The 24,550-nt window shown below is 55.5% G+C and overlaps 1 protein-coding gene across 1 annotated transcript in view; it reads right to left on the reverse strand.

The window, feature by feature from the left end:
• Positions 1-10,168: 10,168 nt before the first annotated feature.
• Positions 10,169-24,550, reverse strand: part of ZFR2 (zinc finger RNA binding protein 2) — a gene marked incomplete at both ends in the record, with an annotated part of 42,492 nt that continues 28,110 nt past the window's right edge. Inside the window, 11 exons of the mRNA XM_082836607.1 lie at positions 10,169-10,387; positions 11,125-11,222; positions 11,977-12,088; positions 13,519-13,614; positions 14,030-14,127; positions 15,598-15,736; positions 18,846-19,017; positions 21,820-22,010; positions 22,493-22,628; positions 22,782-22,921; positions 24,249-24,368. Coding sequence (XP_082692733.1) covers positions 10,169-10,387; positions 11,125-11,222; positions 11,977-12,088; positions 13,519-13,614; positions 14,030-14,127; positions 15,598-15,736; positions 18,846-19,017; positions 21,820-22,010; positions 22,493-22,628; positions 22,782-22,921; positions 24,249-24,368 — 1,521 coding nt within the window. The remainder of the gene's footprint in view (positions 10,388-11,124; positions 11,223-11,976; positions 12,089-13,518; positions 13,615-14,029; positions 14,128-15,597; positions 15,737-18,845; positions 19,018-21,819; positions 22,011-22,492; positions 22,629-22,781; positions 22,922-24,248; positions 24,369-24,550) is intronic.

Raw genomic sequence — 24,550 nt, forward strand, 5'->3', positions numbered from 1 at the left:
CAGGGCTGTGACGGGGACCCAGGCTCCTGCGTCTTCTGACTCTGCCTTTCTCAGCACTTGAATTTCCACCTCTTGATACAAGATGACTGCTCAAGCTCCAACTATCCCATCTGCATTCCAGCCAATAGGAAGCAGGAAGTTTCAGAGAACAATGGTGCACCTCTTCCCTTTAAGGACTTTTCCTGCAAGATGCACATGAGATCTTCCCTTCTTCCCATTGGGTAGAATTTAGCTACAAGGCCAAACCCAGGAGCAGGGGAAGCTGGGAAATATGGACTTTACACTAGGGGCCAAGGAAGAGGGGGAGGCAGGAGCATTGGCCTCCTCTTCTTCAAAGCTCCCAGGTTCACTCCCACCTCAGGGCCTTTGCATTCCTGTTCCTCCTGCCTGGGACACTTCCCCAGACATACCCAACATTCCAGAAACCCCACAGAATATTTCAACCCGCTGACACTTCACACCCCCTTCCTTTGAAGCTCTGTAGAACTACCACGTTCAGACCGAACATATATTTTACTTTATCTTGTTTACTAGCTGCGTCTTCTCTAGAACGTCAGCTCCCTGAAGGCAGGGATTTTGGACGGTGTCATTCACTGCTGTGGCCTCAGTACCTGGCACACAGCACGTGCTCAGAACATACTTTTTAAGCCAGTGAATGTTGGGGAGAGAAGAGGTAATGAGCAGTGCCTGTCACTTGTGAGGTGAGCGCTCTCATTGGACCCATTTTGCAGATGAGAAAGCTGAGGCTCAGAGGGTGCCATGCTCCAGGACATGGGGAGTGGTGGGCTGGGCTTTAAGCTCAGGCCCGTCTGGCTCCAGGGCCCACATACCGGCTGCCCAGCAAGGTGTGGGGCACCCGGTCGACCTCCCAAAGAGAATGTGCCAGTAACAGCTTTCTGGATGTGGAGGGACAGGTGAGGCAGGGCAGCTGCTGCCAGGTGTGGGGACAGCTGAGCTGCGGGGCCCCAGTGGATCTTCGGCTGAAGCACGCCGGATCAGACTCGGCTGGATCAGACTGCCCCAGTTAACACACCTTTAAATTTAGCTTTCTCTCCCTGCCAGGGGACGCAGGGGATTCAGCGCAGGAATACTCCCCTCTTTCGAGGAAAAATGCTTTGCAACCAGAGTGCAGTCTGCTGGGCCATTCTTGACTTGTCCAAGGAAGGGCCTCTTGGACGACCCACTTTGGGTGCCAAGGGTGAGCTTCAGGCGGATCTGCCTTTGATGGGAGAGGGTGCCTGCTCTTCCCCCATGTCCCTTGGTCCCGTCTTCCTTGTACCAAAGGTGGAGCTGGGCACCTCACTTCCCAGGCATGCTCAAGGGTTCAATATATGTAACCTGGGTCTGTGTCACCTCCTGGCTTGGAACCTTCCCCTGGTGCCTGCTGTGCTCGCGAAACCCAGCTCCCCGCTGTGGCTTGGCAGGCCACTGTCACCTCTCTGCTCCCAGCACTCTCCTATTCCTCAAATGCTCCAGGCACCGTCCAGCCTCAGGGCCTTTGCACGTGCTGTTTTTGGCCTCCTAGCGTGTGCTCCTCTCAGCTCTTCGCAAGGCAGCCTCCTTCTTATCATTTCCAACTCCTCCAAGAGACGGTGCCTGACCACTCAGAGGGGCCACCCACCATCAAAGCCCGAATCACTGCCAGTTACCCTGTCTTACTCGCTCCTGTTGATTGCCTTTGACTCACCTTGCTCCCCTTGACAGAGTGTAGGCTCCGTGAGCGAGGGCAGGGACTGGCTCTGGCCTGGGCAAGCATTTATCTCTGGAGCCTGGCACGCGGTAGGCCCTCCCAGAACAAATGAACGCAGACTTGTGTGAGAGGGTAAAGTCAGAGGGACAGCGGGCGATCCACAAGGTACCGGAAGACTTGCCCCTCTGCCCCTGCTCCAGGATCCCACCTTGATCCTCCCCATCCTGTCCCCCACACCCTCATCCTCTAACGTAGGAGTCAGCAAACTCTCTGTCAAGGGCCACATGTCTTGACTACTCAGCTCTGCCGTTGTAGCTCGAAAGCCACCAGAGAGAACACAAGGGAAAGAGAAGAGGTACGGCTGCATTCCAATAAAACATTACTTATGGATGCTGAAATTTCAACTTCATGTACTATTCACATGTCATGCAATATTGTGACTCTTTTTTCCCCGCCATTTAAAAGAACCGGGCTTCCCTGGTGGCGCAGTGGTTAAGAATCTGCCTGCCAATGCAGGGGACACGGGTTTGAGCCCTGGTCCGGGAAGATCCGACATGCTGCGGAGCAACTAACCCCATGCGCCACAACTACTACGCCTGTGCTCTAGAGCCCTCGAGCCACAACTACTGAGCCCGAGTGCCACAACTACTGAAGCCCACGGGCCTAGAGCCCATGCTCTGCGACAAGAGAAGCCACCGCAATGAGAAGCCTGCGCACCTCAACAAAGAGTAGCCCCCGCTCACCGCAGCTACAGAAAGCCCGCGTGCAGAAACGAAGACCCAACACAGTGAAAAATTAATTAATTGATTTAAAAAATATTTTTTAAAAAATGTAAAGAACCATTTTTAGCTCACTGGATGCACAAAATCAAATGGTGTGCGCTAGATGGTGGGTAAGTGGGCTGTAGTTTGCTGACCTCTGGTCTCTCTCTGTCTTTATTTTCTTATAAGTAGGCACATTTTCTAATCTATTTGATCCTGTAAGTGCACTTCTCATCTATTAAATTAAATGTGTCGCTATTCATGGCACATAGTAAGCTCTCAAGTGTTCTCCAAACTACCTAAAGCTCCCCGACTCAGCGATGAGCCCCTCGAAAGTATGGATGTTTTCTTCTTGTCAAAATTAATAGTAGCAATACTTGTAGAGTGTTTGGCTGTGTGCTGAAGACTGTGCGAAGCTTAAAAAAAAACTGTTTTAAACAAAGCACTGTGTGTCTCACTCCCCAAGGGCTGCCACTGCTGTTTCTATTGGCTGTTTCTCTGCCATTTGCTTCCATCTTCCCAAATAATGGTTTACACATCTCTGGATTTACCAGTTGAACATTGTCCATTGATTTCCTACTCCTGAAAGTATAGATTTAGCTCTATTAGGCATATTGCTCTCCCAAAAGTTATATCACAACTTTTGTTTAAATGAATATTCAGTGCTTATGTTATTATATGAAAATATTGTTCACAGTGCAACAGTGTGCACTAAGGAACACTTTTATTTTCTAGGACTTGTTTTTTGATTTTCCTGGAGTTAGTGATTGCCTTTGTTTTTTTGTGTGTCTGTGACTCTCTCTCTCCCCAGGCCCCTCAGGTGGAACTAACTTCTCCACACAGGGGCAGTTTTTGCCCGGTTGTGATTCTGGCTCCTCTTCTTCCGCTCCTGAGATTCCTAGGATGTAGCTCCAGTTTCTTGGGGTAAGGTCTCCTGTTTCTTGGTTTGTGCCCTTGTTTTGGGAAGGTATGCTCCCTGGGCATTTCCAGAGAAAGTGTTTTCCTCCAGCTCTCCTGTGTGATTGGTGGTTTGGCTGAGGACAAGTGTTCTGAGTAGTGGATATATTCCCTTGCCTTAGGTCTTCCAGCTTCCAGTCTTGGGCAGTTGAACAATCTGAACCGTTCTGCTTCCTCATCTTCTGCTTGTCACTCCCTTTCTCTCCGGAAGCTTGCAGAATCTGCTCCACCTTCTCTTTATTCTCCACATCTTGCATTTTCACAGCGTGGGTGTGGTAGGGGTCTGTTTTTCACCTGCGGTGCTGTGCATTCAGTGGGCTCTATCATATCTTCCATTCCTGGCAAACTTTCTTGGATGATGTCACTGGTGATTTTTCCACTTTTAACTTCTCTGGCCTCTCTCTGTGGAACTCTTCTTTGTCGTATATTGGGCTTCCTGGATCGATCTAATTTTCTCGTCTACATTTTTTTTCTTTTTATCTTCTCATTCTGTTTTTTTTTTTTTCTTCCAACGCTTCTGTTGCCATTTGAATTTTGATCCTCAGGTTTTTCATTTCCAAGAGCTTCTTCTGGTTCTTTGAATGTTCTTTTTCAAAAGGCAAATTTAAACTTGTTTCCTGGCTAGTGAACTTTCTATTCGCTCTCTGAGGATAATATATATGCATAAGGTTTTTTTCTAGAATTGCTTTCTTCTGTTCTCATTCTCTCTTTCCTCCAAGTTACTTTTCCCCCCCTCTCTTTGGGTTTTGGCCTCTTCGCTGGCTAACATTTATGAGGGGAGGGCTACAGAGCTGACAGGAAGCCCCTCGCCATGGGAGTGGCTTCACTCTGGGGGTAATTGTGGGGGGACTGGCCACTGTTGGGGAGTCCCCAAACATCAGCAGCACCTACAGGGCTTTTCTCACACATGGAACATGCGTGACTTCCATTTTAATCACTGGTTTTCACTCTCACCCGTGCCCTCCATCATGCCCGTGTCCCTAAGGCTATACCTTTCTGGGCAGCAAGTGTTTAAAAAAATGCATTTTATTACTGAGTTCTCCCCACAGCTCTATAAGTTTGCTGCTATGAGTTTTAATCCAATTTTATAAGAGGCTTAGGAGGTGAAGTGAGCACCTGACACCCCATGGCTAATATGATAAAGGGCCACGGAGTCACCCTCACTGCAGGAAGTGACAACACTGGTTCATCTTTGGGTTCTCCCAAGAAAGTGGTGTTTGCTGATTGAAACTGAATAAATTTCAACATTCTCAATGGGAGACACAGGGAAGCCCTATGCGTGATGGCCCATGGCACATAATAGGTGTTCAATCAACATGTGTTGAATGAATGAGATAATGAAAGAACAGCATAATGAGGATACAAGATGTGGCAGAATGAAAAACCTAACTGTTAAACGTATGTGCAGGAAAGAATTTTGGAAAATAAGAGGGCACAGTCCTGACTTGGGGACGGTGAATGAGGCTCCTTTGTCTGCAGTGGGGGGGAGGTGTGCGGGGGAACTCGCAAACCTCTGGTGGAATGCGGTCTTCTACATGGAAGTTTCAAATGCCTTAAAATGTTCATGCCTTTTGATCTTGGGCATCTGTAGAAGGGAGAGAATCCCAAATGTTCAGGAACGTGTTTGCAGAGGTATAATTTATAATTTGAAAACAATCTAAATGTCCAACAGTAGGGGAACAGTTAAGCAAATTAGGGTATGTTCATTTGGTGGAATGTTATGCAGCTATTAAAAATTACATCTCTTCATAGTAGCCAAAAAGTGGAAATGACCCACATGTCCATCAACTGGTGAATGGATAAAATGTGGTCCATCTACACACTGGAATATTATCATCCATAAAAAAAGAGTGAAACACTGACAGACACGGCAACATGGATGGACTTTGGGAGCATGATGCTTAGTGAGAGAAGCCAGAAACAGGACACAGAGGGTGTGATTCCACTTGTGTGAAATATCCAGAACAGGCAAATCCACAGAGACAGAAAGTGGATTCATGATTGCCAGGGGCTGGGGAGGGGGCTGGGGAGTGACTGCTAATGGGGACGGGGCTTCTTTGGGGGAAGATGGAATGTTCTGGAATTAAATATTGGTGATGGTTACACAACGCTGTGAAAATACCAAAAACCACTTAGTCATACACTTTGAAATAGAGGGGTGAATTTTATATTATGTGTATATTAGCACCATAATAATAATGAAACAGATGTGTCTCCAAAGGTCTCCAGAAGAATTAAATTAGAAAAGTATACCTAAGCACCTCGAAAACACAGTTGAGAAATCAAAGTTGTTATAATGTCAACTGAAGAAAAGGAGGAATCAAAGTCGTATAAACAGCCCATCTGTAACCAAGAGTGTAGAAAATGAGAAAACTGGAAGGAAACACAGAGTATTAACAGTGGTTGACTTTGTTTCCCTTCTTCCACTCTTCTGAAACTTCCAAGATTTTTGTAATTGGAAAAGCCAATACATTAAAAAAAATTTTATTGTGTTAAAATAGACATAAAATTCACCATTGTAACTATTTTTAAGTGCACAGTTCAGTGGCATTAAGTATCTTCACATTGTTGGGCAACCATCCGCACCATCATCTCCAGAACTTTTCCATCTGCCCAAACTGAAACTCTGTCCCCATGAAACACTGACTCCCCCTCCCCCTCCCCCAGCCCCTGCCCCCCACCATCTACTTCCTGTCTCTGTGGATTTGACTCCTCTAGGGACCTGCTATGAGTGGAATCGGACAGTATTTGTCCTTTTGTGTCTGGTTTCTCTCACTGAGCATCATGTCCTCAAGGTTCATCTACGTTATTTGTAGCAGGTGTCAGAATCTCTTTCCTTTTGGAGGCTGAGTAATATTCCACTGTATGGATGGACTACATTTGTTTATCATCTGTTAATGGATACTTGGCTTTTGGCTTTTTCCCACATTTTGGCTGCTGTGAATCATGCAGCGGTGAACATGGGTGTGCAAGTATCTGTTTCCCAGTACACTTATTTTTCAGAACTTTGGCAGATATAAACAGGGTGATAGCCCCACACACACACACCCCTTACCCCGGGCAGCCCTCTCCGTCTTAAGGAGAAACATGGGTCCTCTGGCTTGTCCACTCAGCAGAGCCTTAATCCGCTTACCTGAAACATCTTCTCATTCCGGAAGCCAAACTAACGGGTGACCAGGGAGAAGATGGAGCCAACATTTCCCCAAAGAAGCCTCGGACTGGCTGAGCCTCGGAGATGCTCCCTCTGCCACCGAGTGCAACTTATTTGGACCAGGAGACACAGTGCGTTTTCGTGGCTCTCTTTCTGTGTTATTGGTGACTTTGCAGGTGGAGTTGGCAGATCTGCACTTTCATGTCTGTCTCTCCTGGACTGCCTGCCAGGTCTGGCTCCAGCCCTGCCCACACGGCCCCGCGTCATCCCTCCTACACTCACCACCATCTCCTAGCAACCAGGCTGGCCCACCAGCATCCCGAAGCCTGAGGTCCTGCGTCGCTGTCTTGGGCTGCTTGTCCCCGTTCAGCGGTCCGAATTCTCAAGTGCCTGGTCCCATGTCACCCCGCCAGCTGCCAGCCTGCTCTGCCTGGTGGGGAGAGGGCTGGAGAGGAAAGATGAGAAGCTACCGCTCTTCAGGCCTGCAGCGAGCACCATAGCCCAGGTGTCCCATCCATCTGGACCGAGTACATCGCTAACCAGCTGTCTATTTTGTGGCTGCATTGCCTAAACTCGGTGTTCTGGAGTTGCTGAGGCGGGGGGCAGATTTAACTCTCTGTCAACTGGATTGGTTTTACACCACCTGGAGAAGATCACATCCATCTTCCCTAGGAGGCAGGGACGGGATGGTGAGCAGTGGGTCGTGAGATTTCCCGGAGCTGCTACTGCCAGGATGTGAGGAAGGCTCATGGTAGCGGGACAGGGGCTCTCCACAAAAGTGCAGCGGTGATGGCCACCCCTGAATGCCAACCCGTTCTCCCTTCCCTTCATCCTCTTGCCACCGCCTTAGCCAAAGGCTGTCATCCTGATCAGTACAGTAATCTCCGGGGATGACACCGAAACAAACGGTGTCTTCTTATCTGCTAGGAGGTGAATTCCTCCAACACAGACACCCATCCTTGAGGGTCAGAGCATGGTTGCAAGCATTAACATATTTACTAAACTTGGTCTATTCTAGACCTGGGGTGCTGTGGTAAGGCAGATATACTTGCTGCCCGCAGACAGTTCACAGCGTGGGAGCAAGGCAGATAACAAAGGATTTTAATCAGTGGCGTGTGGCATAAAGGAAATGAATAGGGTTATGTGACAGGTTGAGGTGTTAAAGGAGGCCTCTCTGAGACCCAAAGGAGGAGAGGAGCAGCTGGCCATACAGGCCAGGGGAAGAGCTTAACAGGCAGCGGGAAAAGCATGTGCAAAGGCCCTGGGGCAGGAAGAAGTTTGGCTGGTTCACTGAGGACCAGCAGAGACTAGGAGGTCTGAAGTGGAGTTACTGAGGCAGAGGGTGGCAGTTGGGTTCTCTGGGGGGGCTTTGTCGGGATTTGGGGTTTTGTCTTGAGTGTAATCCTGAGTTTTATCCTGAGGCCCCAGTTGCTGGAGGGTTGAAGCTGCAGAGTGCTAGAGGCTGTGTGAATGGAGAGCAACAGAAGTGGGACCAATAGGACTTCCAGATGGCTCAGCCCCGAGCACAAAGGAACCCAGAAGGACTCCTCAGTGGTGGCGGTGGTCAGCCTGGGCAGCTGGATGAATAGCAGAGCTGTCGACAGAGATGCAGAGGGAGAGGGTGTGTGCGGGTGAAGCCTCCCCCACATGAGGTGGAGAATGTCCCCCGTGCCCGGTGTGCAGCTGTAGCCGAGGGGCTGCTCTGCCTTCACTCGTGCTGTTGGGGTGCTGCTCCCTCAGGAAGGGCCCAGAGGCAGAGGAGAGCGGCCTGCCCTTCCGGGGAGGTCGGAGTGGTCAGGCACCAGCTGGCTGCTTCTTGTTTCCAGTAGATAATGTGTCTGGTAGAACCAGGCTAAGCTTTGCCTGCATTGGGGGGCCGACACTCCCTTGGCCCAGCTCTGAGAAGGGGGTCCTGGCCATCTCCCTGCCCTGGTCTGTGCCCACGGCCATGTGCCACTTCCGCTACGGGCCACTGCAACCTCGCCCACCTCCTCCCCTCTCTGCCCTCCAACCTGCCCTCTCCCTGTCTGGACCCCCGCCACCCCCTGAGGTTTGCAATGAGAATTTGGGGAAACTGCGGGGGAACTCTTGGTAGAGGGCCTGCAGGCGGAGAGCCACCCCTCCCAACTCAGCTTGGCTGCCCCCTCCTCCAGGAAGCCTTCCGGGTCCCCAACCCTCCCGCTGATGGTCCCGCTGTGTATCTCCTGGACCAGGCCAGGGTGGCTTCCTTGAGTGGCTGTGGGATGTGTGTGAGATGAGTGCTTCCTGGGCTGGATCCCCGGGATTGGGGGTGGGGTCTGCAGAGCCTGGCTCCTCTGCATTCCCAGGGGACCTCAGTGTGGAGCTGGCCTGAGAGGCCCACACCTGGGCAGCACCAGCCCCTTGGACCTCCTCCCCATCCACACTCCCAGCCTCAGAGCCTCGGGGAGAAGTTCTGGCTGGTCAGGGCCCCTGCCTGGGGCCCTGAGAGGTTGCAGGAGCCCAGCAGGGTCACTGCACCCCGAGGAAGGACTGCGCAGTCCACACCAAGAGACAGGCATATCTCGTTTATTCCCCACCCCCCAAACTTCCAGGTAGTTCTACGAAGACATTAGATGTGAAGCCACACACAGGCTGTCCCTTAAACACAGAAATGAGCTTGAAACAATCAAGTGACCAGAAAAGATCGTGTCAGCCCGAAGATGGACTTATCTCCTTCAGTGCCACAGGGCAGCCGGACAAGAGAAGTTGTCGCAAAGAGGGAAGTTTGGACAGATCGGGGTGGGGGCTGGGCAAGGGTGCCGTCATGTCCACCAGTGCCAGAAGGCGCCTGATTCTGTGCCCCGCACCAGGCAGAGCCCCCAGACTCCACTTTCAAGGGGCGGGCCCTGGACCCACATTGGCTGCGCCTATGCAAGGAGGACGGGAGAAAGCCAAGGCAAACCCAGCCTCGAATGAGGCATACAGAGCTGTTCCTCGTAGTGCAGAAGGCCCGGAGTGGCACGGGGCGCAGTGCCATGGGGGTCACAGATGCTCCGGGGGTCAGGGGCGTGCCCAGCCTGCATGCTCACCACCCTTCGGCTCTGTGGCCCTCCCATGGCGGGCTAGGGGACGAGCCCAGCTCAGGCCCTGCAGACCTCTGGCCACGGGGCCATCTCCAGGCTGGGGAGCTGGAGGGGGCAGCGTGTTTGGAGACTGGGCTTGGGGACTGAGGACCCCGGCCTGGGCACACTCTCAGGCTTGGCCACCACCCCAGATCCTCCCAACCTACCTTCCGGGGACAGGCTTCCTGATGTGGGACCCCCAGGGGGCTTGCCCGTGAGATTTCAAATCCACGCACGGCTGGCGTGTCCTCACAAAGCCATTTAAAAACCCACACCCTTAGTAGGCCACAGGGTGAGTTTAAAGCTAGCAAGAAATACCAGGGTTTAAAATTGTGCTGCACCTTCTCGCCCGGGTGAAGGTAGGCCTTGGGGCGCGGTGCCCCAAACCCCGCAGCTGAAATCGCCAGATGAAGAGATTTTGCTAATGATTTAAGCACAAGTGTCTTTAAAGAAATCTATGGAACATTACTGCAAAGGAAAACAGGACTGCCCAGCGTCAGGGGTGAAGCAGCCATTCGGTGGGGCATCAGGTCCCGTTGGGGAGGCGAGGCTGCTCACACGGGCCCCTCTCTGCCCCGCCGGCCCGCTTCCTCTGGCCGGCGCCCTCCTCGGCCTCGGCCTCGGCCTCGCTTGCCTCCCGTGGCCTCTTCCGGAAGCGCGCCCCAGGCCTGCTTTTGGGGGGCGGCAGAGGGTCGATGCCCAGGATCTTGTGGATCTGCCGGAACGCCAACATGCGCAGGGCGTGCTGGGGGCAAACGACCCGTCAGGACCCTTCTGCCCGCGGCCTCCTGGCCCGCCTCTCATGGCCCCGTGAGGACTCTGGGGCTTGCTGGGCATCCTCGACACCCTTCTAGCAACTGCAGAGCTCACGTCACCCTTGGGCGTGAAGAACTGTACTGGGAGTTGCTTGTGCCAGCTGGTGGCGAGTACTGTGCCAGGAAGCCCCTTGGAATTTCAGCTCTTTCTCTCCTCGCTACAGGGACCTTAGATCCTGCCTCTCCAGGTTCAGCTCTGATCAAGAGCAATTTGACTCTTTCCACTGAAGGCCATTCATAAATGTCAGGCCCAGTGCGATTTCTGTACTGCTGGGAGACTTGCTTATAGTAAAAATTTGCAAACAAAAGGGAAGCCACAGACAGGGTCTCTGCTTTGGGGCCTGAAGCTGTTTAGGCCCAGCAGGAGGCCTTGGCTGGGTATTTGCAGACCACAGGGCAGGGTTGGGGAGGACAGTACCGGCCAAGGAGGCCCCAGGTCTGCGCCTCATCACGGGAGTAGCTTTGTTTCTGGGCCAGGCTGGCCCTGACCCCGGAAGCAGTCCTGTCACCCACAAGCCACCTGTCTCTGTAAGGGAGGGGGTGGGAAGGGGAGTCCCAGACCATTTCTTGGGATGCAGCACAGATGCGAATGGGGGCTGGGACCTGGGCCGTCCACAGCCAGGTCGAGCTGGCCTGAGTCAGGGAGCCCCGTGGGCTGGCCTCCTACCTGGGCACTGGCCGTGATGTCCTCCCGCTCCTGGAGGGTCATGGACCCGAGGGCGTCCATCTGGTCTCTCTCGCAAGGATCCTGGAGCCCCGGCCCATCTTTGAGGGGGAGGTGGGAGTGGCAGAGAAGGAGAGTGCACCCTTACGAAGGCGCCACTGCGGCTCTGCAGTGCTGGGGGGTCTGCACCTGGCCGCCTCGCGCCCACGGGCCACACCAGGCCTCTCCCCTGCCAGTCCCCCCTCCAGCCCCACACGCGTTCAGCAGACCTCCTCACCGCCTGCGTGTGTGTGTGTGTGTGTGCGCACGTGGGCGAGCATGTAGTTACAGAAAAGGCTCACACCACGGGCCAGTGTATCATCCTCTTCTTCCACTTAAAATGCTATCGTCCCATGTCACTGAAATGACTGGAAAACACCGTTTTGCATCTAACATGTCACGCGGGCCACATGTGTGCTCTCCTCCTTCTGCTACCGTGAAGGACATCGTGGTGAACATCTTTGTACAAAGCCCGTCATGGAATTCCTGTTGTTTCCTTCGGAAATGTCCCCCGGGCTGTCCCTGGCTCCCCAGAGAGGGTGGGTGTGCCATCAGAGGAGCGTGAGAGAAGGCACGGACCCCTCCCCTCCAGCCTCCACCCCGCCTCTCCTTCCGGCTGGTCCACACCTCCGCGCGGCTCCCTTGAGTGGTGACATGTGTGTGCATGTCTGTGTCTGCTGTCCTGCCTGTGCTGGACGTGGTTCTTGAGTGTTCCTAAGAGGCTCCTCTGTGCTCCCCCGTCCCCCCGCCCCCGCCATGGCCCTTGGTCTCTGCCACGTGCTCCAGGGTCTGGGCTCCCGGATGACAGGGACTGACCTGTCAGGAGCGTCCCCGAGGCCACGCACTCCAGGACCCGTCTCACGGCGTTCCCGGGGCTCAGGGGCCCCTTCGTGCTGCTCAGAGCCTTCTCCACCAGCAGCTCCATGGCCTGGGCCGGGTGGAGACAGAGAAGGAGACCCGGGCCTTTGAGGACGGCGCGGTTGTGCGGCCTCGGCCAGGTCTCCAGGGGACCGGGGATGTGAGGCCCCCCTCCCAGCTCTTCCCCTCACACCCTCCCACCCCTGAACTTCTACAAGGAGGGGGTCCACCGGGGCCTTGCTACCCTGGTGTGGCCTTGGGCGGGTTTCTCTCAGTTCTCTAGGGAACTCTCTCGCCTAGTTTTGACATCAGCAAAATCCCATAGATGGTAACATTGCAAACCAGTGTCAAGAGGGTTAAAAGAAACTCATTCTCCATGACCCGAGGTTCAGACAGTGAGGGCCATGAGGGTCACAAGGACTTGGGGACTCGCGCAGTCCCCACCTCCAAGGAGCCACCTGCCCGGGTCCCAAGGCAGGGCCGGAGCTGTGACGGTCATGGGGTTTGCATCTATACTTACAGGGAAATGGGCTCCGGGGAATGCAGGGCCCTCCCAGTGTCTGAGTGAACCCCTCTTGTCACTCAGCACAGAGCCACCCACTGTGCCATCCACCAGGGGTGGTGCTGAGAGTGGACATCTCCCCGGCCCATGGGCAGGAAGCCAAGGTCCGGGTGGGCACCAGAGCCCTCATGAGCAAGGCCAAGGGTAGCTTGGGCTCAGGTGGGAAGGGTCCAAGAACCTGTCTTTGGGTGTGGGAGCCGATGAACTGGCAGCAGAAGGCTGCACATAAGATGCACGCGTACCTCCAAGTTCAGGGCACTCGGCCTCCTTCCCAAGGATAATGTCGAAGGTGAAAGGCTTAAAAACCTACACATCTGCGCTCGCTGGGGGATCAGTGGGTGTGTGACGGGAGAGGGACACTCAGAGACAGGCCTGCCGAGGGGCGCACAGATGAAATGAGATCCTGAAAGACGGGGCAGGGGTGCCCACGGAGGGCAGGAGCTGGGGGTCTCACAACATGGCAGCTTGGGGATTTGGGGGACAGGGGGCCTTCGCATCCTCTCCCCGCAGAAGGGCTCGGGGCCTGCTGACCGGGGGTGTCAGGGCCGCAGGGGACCACCCCTTCAGAGGAGGTGGGTCTGCACCAGGCTGCCTGCCCTCACGGGGGCCTCTGCACTGACACCTGCAGGTCTAGGCAAACACCCCACCTCTTGCTGGGGCGACCTTGTATTTGCATGCTTCCTGATTCTGCCCGCAAGGTTGTGGGTTCCAGATAATGCAGTCAAATGAGACTGTGTCTGTAGCAAGCCTCACCCTGGGGCCAAGGGACCCCGATATGCCCCACCGCGATCCACCTCTCCTGGCGCTCAGACGGACACCAGCCCTTTGTTGGAAAGCTGAGCGCTGAACCAGGAAATGAGGCTCGGCCTCCCAGGGCTGTGGCCTATCAGGGGTTGGGAGCTTCCTAAAGCAGGGCCAGCCCCCTGGAACTGCCTTACCCAGTCCGGCAGGGCCCCCCAGGTGGGCACGCGCTGGCAGAGGTCCCGAAGGACCCTGATGACGATCACACAGGGCTGCAGGCCGCTGGCTCTCGCCTTCGGGGAAAGAAGCACATGGTTAGCTCCAGGGAGCTGTAAGCACGTGGCCAAGGGGGGCATGTGCACAGGGCCGAGGGAACAAGGGCTGATCCAGGGGCAGCGAGCCCAGCCGGGGGTGGAGGCAGTGAGGGACTCTGGGAGGCATGGGCCGGCTGGCCTCACAGTTGGCGACCGGAAGCAGACTCCATTCCCAAACGGCCCACGGCTGAGCCCTAGTGCCGGCCGTTGCGGCCCCCCACCCCCAGAGTGGTGGTCCCTCCCTTCAGGTTCCCGACCCAATCAGCCAGGATGCGACCTCCATCAGGTTAGCGCTGGGCGTGGACACGTGGGTCGAGCAGCAGGCCAAGGAACCGCCCCACCCACGTCTGTCCCTCATTTGTACTGGGAGCCCGCTCTGGGCCCGACCCCTGACCTGGAACCACTTGGCGTGGCGGAGGGCAGCCAGCGACTGGAGGCACTTCTCTGAGCTCAGGACATCTCCCGGGTCAGGCGGAGGCGCCGCTGTTCCTTCTAGAAGAGAAGGGCACATGGGCCAGGCGCCCCTCTCCCTGCTCCCGCTGCCCGGGCCACGTGGCCGGGCCCTCAGGTCCCTAGGCCTCTTTGCATTTATCCAGAAGACACATGGTTCCGCTCGCTGGCCCTTTCTCCGGGATGCTGCAAGGACCACGGACATCCTCTCCACGAAGATCCCATCTCCTCTGGGTTCTGCGTTCTCAGGAGGAGAGAGCTCCACGCTTGTCACCCGGTGCCATCAGCGCTGACTCCCTTGGTTAGCAAATCACAGTTCAGATGGAAAACTATGAATGAAGCTGGATTTCCAGAAACTTCCGCATGCATAATTAAGAGGGAGACAGCGGGTCAGGTTTGAGCACACGCCATCACGGATGACCAGGGCCCCGTGTCTGGGGGAAATTCTGGCCTGTTTTTGATTCCTTCTTCTTCTTGCTTCAGGAAAATTCTTCTCCCCTTATTCTGCAAGGTCCTGGTGTTTTAGGTCACAGGAGGGAGCAGAGGTTTCTCTTTCACCCATAAACCCCCCAACCCCCAGGCCTGGGTCTGCTCCTCTGGGGCTGAGAGCAAGCAACAGAGGAAGCTGGAAGCTCCCCTCCCAGCAGCAACCAGCAGGGTGGGGACATCGCAGCTCTTGGGGGCCCGGGGCTCCCTCGGAGGGGTTTCCGGTTCTCTAGCCCCCTCCAGTCCACTTCTTTCCGTGGCCTTGGACCTTGAACCCTTTCCAACATTCCCAATGCCCGCCTCGGAGCAAGCCGGAGCAGGGCCTCCACCTGGAACTGAAGGGCATCACTTTTTCTTCCCACTGTATTTATTTTCAGATGACACTCTCTTTATGACAACTGGTAACGGCTTTCCACTTACGGTTCAAAGGCTCTCCTCTTTAAAAATTTAAGAGTCAAAAAGGAATTGATTCAGAGGAAAGCATCAGTGGTTCGTGGCCCTCAGATCTGACAACAATCACGAAGGGGGTCCAAGAAAGACTGGAGTTTGGGAAACAGTCTCCAGGGCTGTTCCAGGAGGTTCCACGGCTGGATGAGACTCGGGTTCATCCCCATCGGCTTGGCCTGCACCCTCCCTGTTGGCTGCCCTCTGGCCTCACCCCCCACCCCCTCCCACTGCCTCAGGCAATGCACATCTGTCTCAGGTCCCCAGGCCCCTGTCTTGCTGGGGGATGGGGCACAGCTGGTCTCCTCTGGGCGGGGCAGCCAGGAGGGATGGGAGGAAGTGCTCCCCGCGCACACGCCCCACAGCTGAGTACTGAGCCACTTGACTCTGCCCCAGCTCTCTACCTCCCTTCCTCTGCAGCCCCAAGGCCCAGCTCTTATCTCACCAGGGCATCCGGGCTGACGGAAGTGCCAGAAACTGGCTGTGGCAACCCCCCCACCTCCTGCCCAGAGCAGAGGCGGATGCTGCCCTAGGCCACCGGGTGTGTGGAGAGGAGGGCTGGACGGAAGGGCCCTGACGCACCTCGGTCTGCAGAGGGGTCCTCCCGCATCAGAGGCGAGGTGATGGACACAGTGACCTGTATCCTGGGCTCCTCGCAGGAAGAGATGACGATGTTTGCTTCAGGGTCGGAGGAGACCTCGTACTTGTCCTCTGTCACCATCTACGAGGTGCAAATACAACACAAGGCCTCATTACTCCAGCTGAGAGGCAGGACGCGGTTGGGTACCAGGCCCCATGCCAGGTGTTCTGGAACCTCCTAGGGACACAGACACAGACACAGCCTCCAGAAGTGCACACATAGAAATGCATACAGACAGCAGATCCAGCATCAAGGTGCCTTCATATGTAAAAACACCCAAAGCTCAATAACAACAAGATCAGCAACCCAACAGCAAAATCGGCAAGTGGGGACTTCCCTGGTGGTCCAGTGGTAAAGAATCTGCCTTCCAGTGCAGGGGACTCGGGTTCAATCTCTGGTCGGGGAGCCAAGATCTCACATGCCACGTGCCACAACTACTGAGCTTGCGCCCCTCAACTGGAGAGCCCACGTGCCCTGGAGCCTGCCTGCCACAACTAGTGAAGAGAAAACCCACATGCCACAACTAGAGAGAAGCCCGCGTGCCGCAACAAAGATCCCGCATGCCTCAGTGAAGATCCCGTGTGCCGCAACTAAGACCCGACACAGCCACAAAAAATAAATAATAAATCTTAAAAAAAAACAACTGGCAAGTGATAGATAGTTTGCAGAGAGAGAAACCAAAGTGACCCTTTCTACATAACGACAAAAAAAAATCCTCCCATGGCAAGGGAGAATCACGTTAAAACTAGAATGGGGTACCATGGTCAGCTGTAGGAAGGACAAAACTCAAGAGTCTGAGGAGGCGCTGGGCTGGCAAATCCATGCGTCTCTAAACTGCTGGTGGAGGCTGACTTGGCCACACTCAGCAGAAGCCTCCAGGCTCATGCCTCAGACCCCGCGACTCTGCCCCGGGACGTGCTCCCACGTGTGTGGAGCAGTGTGTGTACAAGGTTCTTCATCTGCTGCAGCCTCACTGGTAACACAGAACACTGGACACAACCTAAATGTCCAACTACATGGAAGGACCCAGCTAGTTATGGACAAGTGGCAACAGAATACTCTTTGGCCACAAAAAAGAATGAAGCTCCCTAAGTAAGAACATGGAATGTGACCCAAGAGATGCTATTGAGTGAAAACTGCAAAATCCTTCAGTTGGTCCAGCAGGCTACTGTTTGGGTAATGAGGGCAGAACGATGGTTTCTCAGGACACTGGACAGGGGCTGCCTCCAGGCAAGATCTGAGGCCCCTCGGCTCCGGTACTCACCCCATGGTTGCCCAGGGTTCAGTCCTGCCCCAGCACACGCATCCTTAGGACCCAGCCTGCGCTGGCTGCATCACTGGGGGATACCCTGAGGGTCAGCCCCGCTGCAAGCAGAGCCTCCAGACAAGCCCCGCCCTCTCGGCGGATCTCTCTCCCCTCCATTTACACCCTCTCCGGCTTGTCACTCTCAGGGGCTCAGGAAGAAGGGACCCCTTGCGCACAGTCATCAGAACTCCGACTGCCGTCCCCGATTACCAGCCTCCCGGGGAGACTGCACAACGAAGGTGGGTTTGGTGCAGTGACCCGGTGCCTGCATAGAAAAGCTTTACTGTGTCCCTCATCTTGCTTTGGGGTCCCCCGAGACACTCAGCCAGGTAATGGCTAGGAGGGTCTGTCTACACAGCTGGGAGTGGGGGGCACTGCCAGCTCTCCCGTGGCCTTAGCCATCTTCCCCATGGCCTCATCCATCTTCATGGGGCTTAGGGCTTTGTCTTAGCCACTGGGCTGCAAGGTTCCGGACAACAGGGCTTGCATCTGAGCCATCTTTGCAACCCCTACGGTATTGAGCAGAAAACTGTCATGTCGTGGGTGTTCAGGAAATGAGTGATTAAATTGGTGAAGTCGGAGCATGTCACTCCTCTGCTTAAAACCCTCTAGTCTCCCCATTTCCCCGAGGAGGCAATCTTACCTCCCCACATGGCCTTCAGGCCCAGCTTGATCTAGGCCTTTGTCCATTCGGGCATGCATCTCCCTGGGCCTCCTGCCTCTTGGCCTCTGCAGGTGCAGGTCCTTCTATGTGGAACACTGCCCACCCCCACATCTTTCAAGGCCTCTCCTCATCTCTCAGCTCTCACCTCACCTGCTCCATCTTCTGTCAGGACACACACCTCCCATGGTCCTGTCTGAAGTGGCCCCCACTCTCCCCAGGTGCTCGCTACTTGACATCAGGTTTTAATTTCTCTACAGAAGATAAACTGGAAGTTAGCTTGCTCTATGTTTGTTTATTGCATTTCCTGACCAGACTGGGAGTCCCAGAGGCGAGCCTGGGTCTGCCCGGCCCCCAGTGTTCACTACATGAGTCGGAGGAACGATGCTGAATTCTCTCGGGAAGGGCAGCAGACACATCAGGAAGAAGAAACCGCCCTGGGAATTGAGTATTTTAATGGAAGATGATCAATTTAAATCATGACATGATTTCACTCTTCTCCCGGTTACCATCTCGCTTGAGAAAAGCTTTATGACAGGGACTTCCCTGGTGGCGCAGTGGTTAAGAATCTGCCTGCCAGTTCAGGGGACACGGGTTCAAGCCCCGGTCCGGGAAGATCCCACATGCCGCGGAGCAACTAAGCCTGTGTGCCACAACTACTGAGCCTGCGCTCTAGAGCCCGTGAGCCACAACTATTGAGCCCGCGAGCCACAACTACTGAAGCCCGCGCGCCTAGAGCCTGTGCTCTGCAATAAGAGAAGCCACCGCAATGAGAAACCCACACACCACAACAAAGGGTAGCCCCCGCTCTCCGCAACTGGAGAAAACCACGCACAGCAACGAAGGCCCAACTCAGCCAAAAATAAATAAATAGATTAAAAAAAAAAAAAAAGGCTCTATGACAACAACAGGAACCGCTCTGGAGGAGAAAGTCCGGCCAACCCCCAGCCCTGTGCCTCTCTAGTCTCATGAGCCTGAGTGCCTGTCCTGTGGATTTCGTCCTGTTTGTGCTCCGTCCCGGCTGGCTGGGCTCTGCTGTGGATGTGACGGAAGCAACCGTCCTCAGTGACCGGACGTTTAGAGCGTTTCCAGGCTCTACCCTCAACCCCTCTGTAAAGGAACCCTCAAGTTCCACCACTCTCTCCTTGCGCCAGTTTCTAAAAACAAACCGGTTTGTGTCCAAGCCGCATAGAAGCCACGCGATGCACGGCCGGGCGCCTCACCGGGAGCTGGAGGGGCAGCTGCTCCGTGACTCTGCGCAGCAGCGCGTGGCTGGGCTTCTGGGAGCAGAGCAGGATCAGCTGCACGGCCCTGTCTCCCCGCAGGAGGAGGCCCTTCGCCAGCAGGCCGACCCGCATCACGCCTTTCAGGATCCGAGCAGAGGGGCCTGGGCGGCTGCCGAGACAAACCCGCAAACGCGTGGGCAGAGGGTGGGGAGGAAGGGTCCCTGCTCCTGCACGCGGGGCCGCTTCCTCATCTGTAAAACGGGAGCACGGCCCTCCCCAGGGGCACCTGATCAAAGAGCCACGAAGAGACAGATCTGGGAGAAGTGCTTGGAACCGCCGCTAGGAAGTTGTGTTGCTCAGCAGGGCTGGTGGCCGTCACCGTTTCCTAATAAACTGCATTCTGGAAGAGGCCACCCGTGGCCACCCCCAGCGGCGCCCTGGTCCTCAGCCAGCAGGGCCCCCTCGTCGGTCCTTTTGGCTTCGTGCTGCTGAGCCGCCTCTGCGGCCGCTTCGCCTCCAGCTGGACTCCCCCAAGGCCGCTGGCCAGACGCTCCCTGCCTCTCCCCGAGTCGTGTCCCCACCTGCACTGCACCGGCCTGGTCACTTTCTGCAGGTGACTGCCACCACCGCGTCCGCCCAGCAGCCACCCTCCCAGTGCTGCCCCTCTGCAGGCTGGGGACACCAAGCTTCCTCCTGGGGTCCGAGGTCCCCAGCCTGACCCCTGGGCCGCCTCGTCACCGCCCTCTCCTTCCACTCCCTCCCCAGGAGGCTCATCCCACCTGGACCACTGCTTGGGGTGCCCTCACGTGGTGGCCCTCCCCACGGCTGTCACAACACAAATGTCCGCCCCTTGGCTCTCGAAGCTGCCACCTGATCCTGTCACTCCCTGATCCCCACTTTGCTGTTTTCTTTGTGACACTTCTCAGGATACGAGATAACCTAATTCTGTAATGCATTTGTGTATTTCTCTGTGGTCTGTCTTGGGACTGCAAATGCTGGAGCCTGGGATGGTCCGAGGGGACCTGGCCACACCTGGGACTCTGCGGGACCAGGACCAGATCCTTCAGGGGAAAACAAAGCAGAGAGGCGGGGAACCTGCAGATAAAGAGACTGACAGGTTGTCAATCAATTTGGACCCTGATTCAACACTAACTGCAAAACAAAAAAAAAACCCTCAACAAAAAACTGGAAATTTCAGCACTGACTGGATATTTGATGGGGTTGAAGAATTATTGTTCATTCTTTTCAAGTATGATAATGGTGTTCTGGTTTTGTTAAATGAAAAAGAGTCTTGTTTAGAGACACGTACTCCACCCTCAGGCTGATGCCTGATATCGTCTTTAACCGCAGTGGTCTGTCCAGGAGCGGGGTGGGTAGAGAGCAAGTGAGTCTTCCCTGGTTTAGGGATGGTCACTTGGGCCTCGTCACCTTTTGTGTGTGTTAGAGAATTTCCATAATAAAATAGGAAAAAAAAAACCCAAACACTAACACACTCTTTGCGATAGTTAAGTAAATAATGGAACATCCACAACTTCCCTGGCGGTCCAGTGGTTAAGACTTTGCGCTTCCACTGCAGGGAGCACCAGTTCAATCTCTGGTCAGGGAACTAAGATCCCACATGCCACAGGGCTACGGAACCCACGCACCACAACTAGAGAGTCCTCGCGCCGCAACTAATGAGCCTGCACACCACGACTACAGAGAAGCCCGCGCACGGCAACGAAGAGCCCACACGCCGCAACGAAAGATCCCACATACTGCAACCAAGACCCCGCATGCCGCAACTAAGACCCAACGCAGCCATAAATAAATAAACAAATAAATAAAATATTTTCAAACAAACAAACAACAACAAACCCAACACGAGTACAGGGAGAAAACGGGAGCAAAACTGCAAAGCACTAAGTGAGGGGCCTTTTCCTTCAGAATACATCGGGGTGGAGGTTAAGGGAGGGCCCCCCTTTCTGCCCGAGGGGCCGTGCCTGCTTCCCCTTCCAGGTGGTGAGGAAGGCCCCGTCCCGGGGAGGCAGCTGCGTTCACGCTGAGGGGTGAGTGCATTTCGTTATGACACCTGGTGACCCACGAGTGGCTCGCATGTTCTTGTCGGGGAGCAAACACTGTGGCAGGAAGAAGCTACTGGTTCGAATCAGCCAGACACAAAAGGACAGATGCTGCATGATTCCACTGGCGTGAAACGTCCAGAACAGGCCAAGCCGTGGAGACAGGGAGTGGAAAGGTGGGTGCCAGGGGCAGGGGTAACGGGTGGCCTGGGGAATTTCACGGGACGGATTTCTGTTTTGGATCATGAAAAAGTTCTGGAAATGGACAGCGGTGATGGTTGCACAACCTTGTGAATGTACTTAGTGCTGCCGTAGTGTACACGTAAAAATGGTCACAATGGCAAATTTTGTGTTATGAGTATTTTACCACCAAAAAAACCCACAAAAAACCTTAAAAAAGTAAATGATGGCATTCCCTGGCGGTCCAGTGGTTAGGACTCCACGCTCTCACTGCTGAGGACCCGGGTTCAATCCCTGGTCGGGGAACTAAGATCCCACAAGCTGTGTGGTGCGGCCAGAAAAGAAAAGTAAATGGATACAAGGCATCGGGACTTTCCACCTTGCAACACTCCCGGCAGCTGGAAAGATGATTCATGCGGACGCTCGGCGGCACCTCCTGCTCCAGGAGAATCACACTTATGTCCGCATTATGGGTGAGGAAACAGAGGGGCTAATCCCCTGCGAACTACATTTCTATGCACGCCTTCGACAGGAAAAGTAACTTCTGGTGTTAGAACAACGGCTCTCTCCAGTTGGGACTACAATTCCCTATGAGCCTCGGGGCTCCGGCTCTGAGCCTCTCTTGGGGAGTTTTCTGGAAAGCCCTGGGTGTCCAAGGGCTCGAAGCCACCTGGCAGTGGAGCCGCCTCTGTCACCCCGGGCCCCCCGAACAGGAGGGCGATGCCCATTACCTGCACTCCCCGCCCTCTGGCTCTGGGCGTGCGGAATCCTCCTCGGCCATTGTGTCCGACACCAGCTTGAGGGCGCGCTCTGAGTGGGAGACGGCTTTCTGGATGGCCAGGAGCTCCTCCTCCGTGGGGTAGATGGCGGTGTGCTTGCACATGACATGCCGGTCGTCGCTGGACTCCGGCCGCCTCATGGGCTTCGGGGAAAGGCACACGGGTCACGTCATGGGCGGGTTGAGAGGCCCCAGTGGCCAGGGGGATGCGGGGGGCCCGGAGTCAGGCTGGCTTTGACAGGCAAGCGGTGGCCGGAGAGCCAGGCAGAGGAATGAGAGAGTCCACAGGGGAGGTGGACCAGTGAGGACCCCAGGGCCCCGATGGCTGTGGGGAACTTGGGCCGACTGGGGGGTCCAGTGGGCTCCCTGGACAACATTGTCGAATTTCTGAGCCAGAGGCCCCGAGGCAGCTGGTGACCCCCTCCGTCAGCGGGGTGCAATCCACAGTTCCCATCCGACCCGGCCTGCCCCCTCAGATGGACAGACACCCAAAGGCTCCCGAGGGATATGACCACTGGGGCCTCAGGAAGCTTTAAGGGATCGCTGTGGCTGGAGGTAAGGCCCTCAGCCCCCTCCAGTCCCCAGCCCCTGAGGCATTCGGATATCAAGATGAGACCACCACCCACCAGAGGCTTGGCTGTGGACAACCCGGGCCTGCTCCTGAGGGGAGGTGCATGCTGGTCGGGCAGTGAGCGTCCCGAGCACGCCTCCTGCGCCTGTGGCTCCTCTTCCAGCCACCTCTCGCACAAGCCGTAGCGCCTGCTGGGGTGGCAGGGACAAGGAGTCGTGAGCAGCGGCGGGACCCTGGGCCGGGCACGCGGGAGAGCGTGGGGAGCCCCAGAAGCGGCTCCGCGTGCCGCCTGGTCTGGCCCGGGCTGCGCGCGGCTGGCGGGGGCGGACCCTGAGGCCCCGCACCTCATCTCGTCACGCTGGCGCCGCAGCTCCCCGAGACGCTGCTTGCTCAGCTGCCGCTGCTTCCTCAGCCTCTCCTCCAGCAGCTTCCGAACTCTCGTGCTGGGCTTGTCCGCAATCGGAAGATCGGGGTTCACTTTTTTCTGGGAAAATGGGGGACCTTCGTTCAGATGAGAATGCTGGGGGTGCCACCTCCTGCCAGGTTTATTTTTTATTTTTTTATTGTTTGGCCATGCCCCACGGCATGCGGGATCTTAGTTCCCCAACCAGGGATCAAACCCGTACCCCCTGCAGTGGAAGCGCAGTCTTACCCGCTGGACCGCCAGGGAAGTCCCTCCTGCCAGGTTTAGACAACAGTGAGTTTCAATCCCCAAAGTGTCAACACTCCTCGTCCCCAAAGGCCGTGGCAGGAAAGGGAACCACAGCGGGGAACAAAACTACGACCAACTTGCGGAGCGGCAGACGTGACGTCTGCCACTGCGCAAGCCAACCGTCCACGCATCTGACAGAGGAGCCGAGGGAGAAGGCACCGCAACACAGAGGAGCACCCGCGGTCAGTGGTCACGCATGCCGACGGACGACTGAACGGAAATGCTCATCCCGATCAGAGTACCTCAGGGAAACTCCGTTTGTGTGGGATCCAGATCTATATATTCTAAATAGCATTGCCAATTCGCTCACTGGGCTTTGTCCTTAGTACTTAATTCTATCACTCAAAGAGTGTAGTGTTGTCTAAGGATTGGTCACTGGTGGAAACAACACAAGTGTGCTTCAGCGGGTGAAACACACACAATGTGTCCCTCCACACACGGGAGCATCTCTCAGCCAGGAAAAGGGGTGAAGCACTGACACTCGCTACACCGTGGACGGACCCTGAGAACACGATGCTCAGTGAGAGAAGCCAGACACAGGACACCCAGTGTGTGATTCCACTGATGGGAAACATCCAGAACAGGCAGATCCATAGACACAGAGAGTGGGCTCCTGGTTGTCAGGGCCTGGGGTAGGGGCTGGGGGTGGCTGCCAATGGGAACGGGGCTCCTGACGGACTGTTCTGGAACTAGATGGAGCTGCTGGTTGCACACTCTGAGAATGTAGTAAAAGCCACTTTACATGGGCGAGCTGTGTGGTGTGTGAATGATATCTCAACAAGGCTGCTGAAAAGAGAGGAAATCTCCAGAAGCCATTGTTTGTCACGAGGAGAGTCACAGTGTGTGCTGTGCACAAGTGTACACGGGGCCCGATAGTCAAGTGTGTCTAAACACACGTGTGCATGCGTGCCCCGGCAAACCTGACAAGAAGGCATCGTGAAAGCAGCCAAGGGTCCCTCTGGCTGAGCCCGGGGTGATGAAGGGCCCAGGGGCTCCGACTCATGGGGGCAAAATGTGTGTTTTGAGACGTGAGCCAAGATGTCAAGAGCACAGACGCTCACCCCCAGCCAGGCCCACCAGACGCCCCCTGCAGGCACACCTTATACTGCAGCCGGTGCCGCCGCCCCCTCACGTGCATGTCCCGGGCATTGGGGTCATTGAAGCTGCACTCGCACAGCTTGCAGTGGAATCGGATCACTCTGCCCTCCTCGTTGCACACCTGAGACACAAGGCACGGCTGAGCGCTGCCCACGGCCCCCACGCGTCGGGTCTGGGCTCCAGCAGGGCACCTCCTTCCCCCAGGGCCATCCAGGCCGGGTGCTGGTTTCCTGCCTGCCCAGCAGTTTACACTTTCAAAGGAGTGGCTCTTCACCAGCGCGCCCTCCCAGGCCCGGCTCCCCT

This window comes from Leucopleurus acutus (genome assembly GCF_964270905.1).
Source record: "Leucopleurus acutus genome assembly, chromosome: 3".
NCBI lineage: Eukaryota > Metazoa > Chordata > Mammalia > Artiodactyla > Delphinidae > Leucopleurus > Leucopleurus acutus.